Raw genomic sequence first — 11,496 nt, forward strand, 5'->3', positions numbered from 1 at the left:
TCAGCAGACTTAATAAACAACTGCTTAAAAGAACAACAATGGGTCATCATGTTGGATGTTTCTGATCCTTTCTACAGAAGCGCTTGTCACAATGTTCACAATAATTTGTCATTGATGTGTGTGCATGACATTTGAGGCTGCTTAACTGTGTAACATTGATTCCATATTGACCAAATTAGGATTTCCCTCCAGTGTGAATTCTCTGGTGTCTTTTAAGGCTGGACATCGTAGAGAAGTGTTGACCACACCGATCACATCCATAGGGTTTCTCTCCAGTGTGAATTCTCTGGTGTCTTTTAAGGCTGGACATCGTAGAGAAGTGTTGACCACACCGATCACATCCATAGGGTTTCTCTCCAGTGTGAATTCTCTGGTGTTTTTTAAGGTTGGACATCACAGAGAAGTGTTGTCCACACTGATCACATCCATAGGGTTTCTCTCCAGTGTGAATTCTCTGGTGTTTTTTAAGGGTGGCCATATCAGAGAAGTGTTGTCCACACTGTTCACATCCATATGGTTTCTCTCCAGTGTGAATTCTCTGGTGTGTTTTAAGGTGGGCCATTTGAGAGAATTGTTGTCCACACTGGTCACATCCATTTGGTTTCTCTCCAGTGTGAATTTTCTGGTGTCTTTTAAGGCTGGACATCCTAGAGAAGTGTTGACCACACTGATCACAGCCATAGGGTTTCTCTCCAGTGTGAATTGTTCTGTGTTTTTTAAGGCTGGACATTAGAGAGAAGTCTTGACCACACTGGTCACATCCATACGGTTTCTCTCCACTGTGAATTCTCTGGTGTGTTTTCAGGTTGGCCATTTGAGAGAACTTTTGACTACACTGATCACATCCATAGGGTCTCTCTCCAGTGTGCATTCTCTGGTGTGTTTTAAGGGTGGACATCATAGAGAAGTGTTGTCCACACTGGTCACATCCATATGGTTTCTCTCCAGTGTGAATTCTCTGGTGTTTTTTAAGAGTGGCCATCTCAGAGAAGTGTTGTCCACACTGGTCACATCCATATGGTTTCTCTCCAGTGTGAATTCTCTGGTGTGTTTTCAGGTTGGCCATCCTAGAGAAGTGTTGTCCACACTGATCACATCCATAGGGTTTCTCTCCAGTGTGAATTCTCTGATGTCTATGAAGTTTGGACATGCAACTGAAGCGTTGTCCACACTGATCACAGCAAAGTAGTTTTGGTTTAGCCAAGCTCCTTTGTTCATTCGACACTGGATTGCAGAAAGACAAAGAAAATATGAATTTTCAATTAAAATTAAACAACGTAAAATAATGAGACTATTGATAAGAACTACTCAATTAAAAACTTGAAAAGTAAAATGATAACACATTTGTACGACTAAGCAGTGAAACTAAAAGTAGAAAGTAGGTAAATAAAGTAACATACCATTTTCTTTGGGTCCCTCCTTTTCAGCAGAACTGTCCCTGGTTGGGTTGAGAGAGTTCATCTTCCACTGAATTTTGGAGTCCACAGTCAGATATGATCAGAAATGATTGATATCCTGGAGTAGTTGTGATAAATTACAACTACAAACTCTTCTTATACTAGAGAGCTTGGGGGTGGAGCCAGTAATTGCTCTGAATGATTGGACAAAGGGAACAATACAACCATCTCTCCGCCAATCACAACCTAACATACTTCTACATGACCCTACAAGTCTCCGCCCCTCCCTCCTCCCCCAGACATGCTCCATCCATGCAACCGTCTAGAAACTGTTGACTTTCTGTTACAAGAGAACCAAGAGCATCCATTTGTGGATGAATTGATTTGTAATCTTCAAGTAATTCAAACATATATTCTAATTCTTATAAGATGAATATGAAATATGTGAATATTGACTTCCTGTATTTATAAATGCATATATTATGAAATGCATGTACAGCAAATAGACAATCAGTATTTTCAGACTTAAACAATGTTGTATTCACTCAAAATGAATACATGAGTGAATATGAAATCATTCTCTCATCCGAGCCAGGTCTTAAGATGAGATGAACAATGATCTGCTTAGTAACCCCATGTGTCATGGTGAGAGGTCAAGGTGCCATAGCTGACCAAATTAGACGTTTTATTATACATTTAACAGGTCTATACCCTAGTGGTGGTGTGCTACTAGAGAATGACACATGATTGCTGAAGTTAACATACATAGTTCACCTCAAACTATCTCGGATTTGAAAAGTAACATTTAAACCACATTGAGAACCATTGAAATATATAGTTCATTGACGTTCCTAGAAACCTCAATTGTACGTTGTTATGATTGTTCCGAATTAATTCAGAACAATACAACCTAGTGTGCTGAAGGAACTATTGCTTGCGATATCGTATTTATAATAAAGTATAAATACAAGGTATGTTATTGCTTCCCTAACACCAAGTGTCTTCCATGTGATTACATTAAATTGCCAGAAACACAGTAAACCAACACATTGCAAAAAGTATCTTGACTTCAAATGTTTATTACAAACAAAGTCAAAAGACACACAAATAGTCCATTGTGAGTGTATATGGGGTCCATTGCTATGGTTTAGAAGTAGTCACAGAATAGTAGTAGTATTAATAGTAGTACTAGTAGTAATCATTCAATTGTTTAATCATTTGATATTGTGTGTATGTTAACTACAGTATTACTTTATAGAGTAAACAGTTCATAGCCAGGTTCTTGGCCACAGCAATTTAGGCACACTGTGTATTTGACAAATTAACCAGAATGTAGTATAACATTAATTAACTAGACTAACTTTACTTCTAAAATGTGTGGACTACATAATCAACATCACTTTTTGCACTTGGAACTCTTTAGGAGCAACGAGGGACCACTGTACCTTGGTTTACTCACAACCAACAGACATAAACACACTGTTGTTAGGGTTTAGTTCAAACCATGTATTTGACAGAAACAAAAACACTAAATATTTATTAGGTTACTATGCAACTAAATGTACCAGTGATTTTCTGATGGAATTGATATAAGGTCCCACGGTTCATTAAAGGCGATGTGCCCATCGTTATTGCATGTAATCAATAGAAAAGGGTAGAACCAGCTTTGGTGAATAATTGTTTGTTATAATGTGTTTATATGATTGGTTAGAAATGCAGCTTTTCTATTACTGATCACAAACACACTTTTTTTTGTTACCACCACACTCTGACTTCTCTGGTGTGAGGTCCTCTTAAATTATACATAGATAATACATCTGCACCTTGAATGTGTATACTAATTCCTCTACATATTTTGAAATAAGTTCCAATGTGAAGTCAATCTTTAGATTTGCATTCTGGGTGATCACTCTTAATACAGATGTAAATGCCTCAAAGAGGACAACAATCACCTCCCCTCTCAGAGGGGGAAAGAAGGGTAAACATGTTTGACACCTCTTTGTTTGAACTGATCAAAACTATGATCATGATGATCATGATGAGTCAGGCTATAAACATACAGCAAAGAGAAGATGTCACTGTGTGTCTCACTTAACCACTTTGGTAAATTTAACATATCATTGATTAAGTCTTAATACTAGATTTTCTATAAACCAAAAAGAAACTCAATATATACCAATATAAAAATCATTTACAAATGAATTCCTACTCATTCAATGACATTATTTAATGATGAATAAAATCGAGTAGAAATACTGTTTTAATACACTTAAAAAATACCAAATAAACGACTGGTTGTTTAAACTGGTTGTTTTGTCTTTGGCTGCGGTGCTGGTGTCATTACAGGGATGTCAGTCATATCCATATATGGAGCAGGCGATGTCAGGTGTGCCCAAAGATAGGGTCTATGATGACAGTCTTAGATGTTAGGTATGTTAGTTATCTCCATATAAGAAGTCTAGGAGAGAGTCTCTGATGTCAGACTTGGGTAGGTTGGTTGTCTCCATATATGGGGATCTCCATATCTGGGGATGTTGGGATTGAATAGGTCACTAAGGGTTGGGGCAGGTAATTTATCCTCCTACTGTATATGTTTTTTTTTCTATGACTAGTGCTGGCAAGTATGCTCTTGACGTTCGCTACAACACTTATTATTGCACTTTGACTTATCTACACCTGTTAATTCACCAAGCTAATTCCCAGCCAGTCCAAAGTGCAGAGGGCCAAGCAAGAGTTCTGTAGTATACCTAAATCTCTTCTGGACTCTTTTCCTAATCCTTGTGCATTACTACCTGCTTATATTCTTTGTATTAGGGTTAGGGTTATGATATGAGTATTTTCTTATTTATTACTCCTAGCTGTATGTCTTTTTCTGTATCTGTCCTGCAGAGGTACTACAAGGGGTACGTGAGAGAAATTGCAAAATGCATTTTACTGCTATGTTTAATGATTAAACAAACAAATGAATGTGGACGTGCTGAAATGTAAAGCAAATTAAGTCAAAAACTTGAGTACAACTGTTACTGAATAGAAAACAATGCTCTCTTGATTGGATAAAATACAGAGCTATCAGAATATAGAGCTATTTAACACTTATTTCTATGAAGAAATACTACTTACCCTGCCTACCCTAACTTTTAAATGAATAAATTAATAATATGAATACAGTACAACACTTAACAAATACCCATAACGGCATAACACAGTCCCAATTATACAATAAAGCAACTTAATCCGCCATTGCTCTTATACTGAGAAATCTTCCCAGTCCCCACCCGCTATTAGCCAGAGACACCACAAATAAATCTAGTTATTGGGGAAATATTTGCTACTGTATATGGCGTGCAGCTGCATGGAAGAAAAAGTAAAGAAAAAAAAACACAAAAAGTATTTCAGTGTGCCGCTATTTGAACTGGAACTGTTCTCGTGCAAACACAACAACGAAGGCAGGGACAGAGGGGGGGGGGGGAGAACTCAGGAGCTGCCGCTGCCCTCCCCCGCGTCGTCCCGGCGTTTCTGCCGCTTCTTCACTCGGATTTCGTTCATGGCTTCCTCTATGGAGCGAGTGTCCCTCTTGTTGGCCACGGGCACACAGCCGTATGCGCTGTTGGCCTCTAGAGCGTGCGCTGCGTCTTTTGCAGCAGACGTGCCAATGAGGTGACTGTACTTGTCTCGGTAATTGGAGTTGGGACAGGCTTTCGCTCTCTCTGATTTGCTGTCCGCGGCCTCCTCTAACGCAGCCTGTTCTCTGAGTCTTCTCCGTTGCTCTGCCACCTGAGGATTCCACTCCTCTCCTTTGCGATAGGCTTCAAGCTCCTCCTCTGATGGAGCAGACTCCTTCTTGAAAAGCATAACGTATCTGTTCTCCTCATCCTCCCCTAATGAAAATGACATCACACCAGCAACCTCTGCCACATCGTGCAATATGGTCCTCTCAATTTTCCCCATAGGGTCATATTTCTTCTTTTGCTGAGCATCGTCCTGGATGAAATCTGACACTTCTTTCTCCATCTTTTTCCTGAATTCTGCTTTCTTTCTCTTTTCATCTTCCTGCATCTTCTTGAGTCTTGCCGCTTGCTCGCGGGCCTTTCGCCGGCTCTCCTGGTTGCCAACTGTGGGAGGTTTCTGCATCGAGTTTAAGATTGAGCCCAAGAGGTCCGTCATGTTGGAATCTGTGTGATATAACATTTTTGTTTGGAAAAAATGTTTGCGTAATATCTGTTTATAGATCAAAATAATCGATTAACATAAACACTGCTTGTATTTATACAATGGGTGACATCATCAGTGATGTCACTGGAACTGACCAAGTGCGGGGGAGGGTGAATTAGGTTATTGTCTCCGCCAGGCCGAAAGGCATGGCGAGAGAGTATGTTTTCCACCCCGTCCGTCCGTCCGTCCGTGTGTGTGTGTGTCCGTCCGTCTGTGACCAGCTAATCTCTGCCACCGTTGGCTTGATCACAGCGCCACTGTGCACACACACTCCATGGATGCCAATTCAGGACCTTTGCCCCAAATTTTTCTCATGGGCCTTTTATAGCGCCACCAGGAGGCCAATTTCTGCAAAACATATTTTTTGATTGTACTCCTACAGATTTTGTCCCAAAATCTTGCAAATCGGTACATAGCATCTCTATAGTCATTAAACGAAACGGGTCTTTCAGATTTCTCATATTCCATCCTGATTGGCTAAAAATGCCTTCCAAAGTTTGCAGGAGTGCTCCGTTTTGAACAAAATGCCTCAAATCATGAACACAGCATGCAATTTCCGTGAAATTCTGCACACACATTCCCACTAGGCCGAGGAAGAACTACCATTGGAATTTTTTCAAATCAGCCTCATGGTGGCGCTATAACAGGCCGATTCGTGTTTTTACCTATAATTGCACCGATCTGTGTAAAACTTTGTATGCAAACTCCCTAGAGGTCAAGGAAAAACCTTTGCCCTGCATTTTTCACATCTGCCTTTTATAGCGCCACCAGGAGGCCGACTTATGTAAAACACATTATTTTATATTACTCCTTCCAATTTTATCCAAATTTCACACAAATCGGTACACATGATCTCTATACTCATGTGATCATGACGGATGTGTTTGATTTTTCATATTCCATACTGATTGGCTAAGATTGACATCTAAAGTTTGCAGTACTGGCTTGTTTTGAACAAAATTCCGCAAATCATGAACGCACCATCCAATTGCGCTCAAACTTTGCATGCATATTCACATTATGTTGAGGAACAAATGCCACCCTTTTAACATTGGCCTGTTATAGCGCCACCAACAGGTCTAATTTAGCGAAACACATGTTTTTAACAAAATGCCTCAAATCATGAATGCAGTCAGTGTCCGATTGTCGTGCAAGGCCTAAGAAGAAATGGCCCCCTTTTCACGTTGACCTATTATAGCGCCACCAGGAGGCCACAATAGCCTACCTGACCTGGCGGAGACCTGTGCTCCGAGGAGCACTTTTTCTAGTTATTTATATTTTTGGAGATTTCTTTTTTATGTATGCTTGTACAGTAAATACAATTATGTGTTAAATGGTAAACCATGTGGAAGTGTGTATAATTATCATATAAATGTCATTTCACTAAACAACAACAACAATTATTCTTTCATACAAGGTATTCTGCCTGCCATGCCCATGCCTTTTCCTGTTGGTTCCCACTAGAGTACCCGATGGGCCCTATAAGCTTAGGGTGCCTCTGGCAATGACCTGACAGGTGCATTATGCATGCTGTTACCTTAATCAACCCTTGGGAGCTCACCATAAACGGTTGTGTTGTTAACATGTTCCCACCAGGAGATGCCAAATGTCACTTGCAACATGCAGTGTAGCAGGCATTCAGGGACCTCTCATGGGTGGGGGTGAGGAGGGTCCATGACTCGCAGCCGTAGAGCAGGACAGACGCCACAGTGGCCATTTTAACCCCTCTCACCATTTTGGAGCCGCAGATATTCTTTAGGTCATTGAGAGCCTTCCACGCCTTGCCCTTCCATATCTTGATGTCCTGCTCAAAGTCCTTGATCTCCTTTCGCTCTAAATGTTCCTGTTTCTTCAGGGGCACATGCACAGGTGTGTTGTACTGTATGATCGTTGGTTCTCAAAGTGGGGTCCGGGGACCCCCAGGGGTACTTGAGGGGGTTCCAGGGGGTCCCCAGCTAAATGATGGACAGGAACCAAATGGACCCTTATGGGTCTGTAACTCTGAGAGTGTACAAATGGAACCAAATGGACCCTAACGGGTCCATTTGGTTCCATTTGTACACTCTCAGAGTTAGATTAACATTGATTTTACAATATAAATTGGGGTCCCAGAGATAGAAATGCCATTAAATGGGTGTCCGTAGCCTAATGCATGTCAAACTGGGGGCCCTTGAAATTAAAACGGTTGAGATTCACTGCTATAGCCGTAAAAATCTTCTCTTATGGGGGTCCCTGGCATATCTTTTCAAATGGGGGTCCGCGGGCTAATAAGTGTCAATTTGGGGGTCCTTGACGTGAAAAAGTTTGAGAACCACTTCTGTATGTGACAACCTCTGTCTTGGGGACACCAAAATCAGTAAGGTTCGTCTTGCAGTCCTTCTATTCGATTTATGAGATTTTTTGTGTGCAAAATGTAAATGGCGCCAGAGGAAAGGCCATTGGTTCAGCAAAATTACTCAAGCTCATCTGTGGAGCGTGAAGTAGCACATCAAATTCACTTTTTGAGATATCTTGTTTGAACTGACCAGCAAACCAACCGACTAATAGAGCCATCCATCCATTAAAAATAAAGAAGCAATAAAACATAGTGTATTTATTTATTTATCAGGGACAATACACATTAATCAACATGTCAGTTTTCATATCCATGTAAATGAGACAGAGTTAGCCAGAAGCTAATTTCATCTGTAGTCCCTGAGCATGCTGTTAAAAAGTGGTGATAAAACTATCCATACAAAAACAGACATATCAATACCGTACAAGACAAGTAAACATAGAACAGGAGACAGACCAATTACAGTAAAATATGAGAAATGACACCAGTTGATTATTACCCATTACCCATGATTTCAAACTTGGTTTGCTTTAAGCCATCTCTTAAGGTTGAATTTGAAGGTCAAATAGTTGGTGGTCTCTCTTACTTCGGTAGGGAGACTATTCCAGTGATGGGAGGCTCTGACAGAGAAGACTTTTTTTTTTACCAAACACACTACTTCTGAATGGTACGTCGCAGTCGCCTCTGGTGGTTGCCCTTGTTGCTCTGTCACCACTTTCCCTTCGCTCTATGAACTGTTTCAGTGGAGGAGGAGGTGCAAGCCCATTTGTGTGATTGAGTGGTGAGGAGTGACTGATTGAGTACCAGCTGGTGTGAATGGTGACTGAGTGGTGTTTGAGTGTGAGTGGCTAATTATTCGGTGGAGCTAGCTGGTGATTGGCTCCTGTGACCAGGCTCAACCAGCGTGATCTAATATGAGAGTGACGACACTAGCGTTGACTCCCATTGTAAGAATGGAATGTGGAAATGCTCGTTGGTATAGTTCCAATGTTTGGAACTACAGCCCATAGCGGCCCGCTTTGCGGCGAGATCAAAGCGTGTCTTAACTCTCTCTCTATGGGTCTGGGCTCAACTATAAAGCTGGATGTCACTCTGATGTCTTCCTCTTAGCCAGCCTCCAACCACACCAGTCCTTTGTGTCATGTTTCTCTGTGTTTTAAATTTGTGTTAATGTGGGTTAGTGTGCAGCCTTGGTAAGGTAGGGGTGGGTGGCCTTTATTGTTCTATTATTAGTTTGTTTGTGTGTTTCTATAGAGTATATGTAAGATATTTACTTCTGTTTTGTTTAAGGTTAAGACTAGGGTTGTTTTGTTTGTTATTGTTTAGTATTCTATGTCCAGCCCCCCCCCCCCCCTCACCTGAGTTATTGAATTGTCTGTTCAAATAAAACAAACTACTGCCTTTTGCATTTTAAACTGGTGTTGGCTGGCCGTGTTTGGGGACTGGGAAGGAGGGAGTCCATTTTTATGTTGCACCTGGTGACCCCTAGGCCGGATCGTAACACATATATTAAGTGTGATTTTTATCCTAATGGTCTGTGTCACTTGAATTATGTCGCAGAATTGTAATGATGTTTGAAAAGAATGTTCACAGTAAAATCATGACAGCTAGTCACTCATTATTGTCTCCGCCAGGCCGAAGGCATGGCGAGAGAGTATGTTTTACCCTCCGTCCGTCCGTCCGTCCGTCCGTCCGTGTGTGTGTCCGTCCGTCCGTCCGTCTGTGAACAGCTAATCTCCGACACCGTTGGCCCGCTCGCTCCGAAACTGTGCACACACATTCCCTGGATGCCAATTCAGAACCTCTGCCCCAATTTTCCACATAGCCCTGTTATAGCGCCACCAGGAGGCCGATTTGTGCAAAACCCATTTACTTCTACAGATTTTATCCAAACGTCATGCAAATTGGTACACAGTATCTCTATAGGCATGTGATCAACACAGATCTGTCCGATTTCCCATATTCCATCCTCATTGGCTAAGGTTGGCTTTCAAAATTTTCAGGATTGGTTCGTTTTGAACAAAATGCCTCAAATCATGAACGCAGCTTGCGATTTCCGTGAAATTTCACACTCACATTCCCACTAGCCCGAGGAAGAAATGCCACCTTTTTCACATTGGCCTGTTATAGCGCCACCAGCAGGTCTAATCTTAGCAAAACACATTTTTGGAACAAAATGCCTCAAATCATGAATGCAGTGTCTGATTGCCATTAAAAGCCTAAGAAGAAATGACACCCTTTTCACATTGGCCTATTATAGCGCCACCAGGAGGCCACAATAACGTACCTGACCTGGCGGAGACCTGTGCTCCGAGGAGCACTTTTTCTAGTTTCATAATTGTTTTTTCATCTATGAAACAGAATTTCAGTCATAATATTCTTCTTATATCAAGTAATACAGTACTTTTATTTATTTGTTTATTTATTGTTAAGGCCTTTCTTGCCTTTACAATTCCTGATTGGATGTTATTACATTTGTTACAACCCATATACAGGTACACAATAGTACAATTATTTTTTCAACAAGACAAATCAGAAAGTGAGAACTTAAAAATAGGAATAATAGTAGACAACAAAATACGATAGCAATTACGCATTGTGAGGTGCCTTCGTGCTCACGCACGCACGCACACACACACACATGCACAGTCGCACACACATGCACGCACGCTACCAGCCACCTCTGTGACTTGGGTTCTCCCAACACAGGTACACAGACTCATGTGACGGTGGCCAGGTTGTCACATGTAACTTGCCACTTCTTTTTAGAATGCTGACACTCTTTACTTTGTCTCAATAATAAATAAATAACAATACACATTAAACTCACAACAATAAAATTTCAGTTGCACGGTAAAGTGCGGGGTGCGTAATTACTGTGAGAATAATACTGTTTGTTAGGTACTGCAAGACTACGCCACCTTTTTATTTAAGAGGTAGGGTCCTCTGTAACACTCTTTCTTAGGCTATTCACAGGTTCGAGTTTACCCAGGTAAGTACAATACTTTTAAATGAGAACAACACTTCAACACATATCCCTTGGAGAAAGCTGGACGGAAACAGGTTTGTATAAAAAGGTAATCTATTTTATTAAGCTAATACAGTGGCGTCTATAAGCCATAAAATATTGAAAAGCATAAACAAAATATAACACTAATTCTAAAACCTCAACCTCCTAATGCGCCCACTAACTAACTAAAATACAGGAATACAGACAATCACCAAACACTAAAAACAGACAGGGCTTGTGCAAACTATAGCAAATAAATAATGAATTTAGCGTTAAAGTGCCAACTATTACTGAAGCAGTAAAGTGCCAAGTGCCAATTCAATTGCTATATGTCATATACTCATCACGGTTCAATGCAAAAGGTGGGAATGTCCTTATATGGGGTTTAACTGGAGCGGGGGTTTAGGCCAGGAATCACTGTCTCTTCTTGTCTTCGTGCGTATTGCCTGCAATCATAGAAACTAGAACCAGTTCATCTGTTCAGGTATATTTCACATATGAGGTTTAGGACCGTGGGTTTATAAAGGTAACGTTGCATAGAA

General features: G+C 40.9%; 1 protein-coding gene across 1 annotated transcript; it reads right to left on the reverse strand.

Annotated features, from left to right (window-relative positions):
- Positions 1-4,871: 4,871 nt before the first annotated feature.
- LOC311058787 (sperm-associated antigen 7 homolog) lies at positions 4,872-5,561 on the reverse strand (the record flags this gene model as incomplete). Its single annotated transcript, XM_084076261.1, has 1 exon — positions 4,872-5,561. The coding sequence occupies one exon, from the start codon at positions 5,559-5,561 to the stop codon at positions 4,872-4,874; it is 690 nt and encodes a 229-aa protein (XP_083932387.1).
- Positions 5,562-11,496: the final 5,935 nt, after the last annotated feature.

The sequence above is a fragment of the Gymnoscopelus microlampas genome (genome assembly GCF_963454915.1).
Source record: "Gymnoscopelus microlampas genome assembly, chromosome: 13".
NCBI classification, from domain to species: Eukaryota; Metazoa; Chordata; class Actinopteri; order Myctophiformes; family Myctophidae; genus Gymnoscopelus; species Gymnoscopelus microlampas.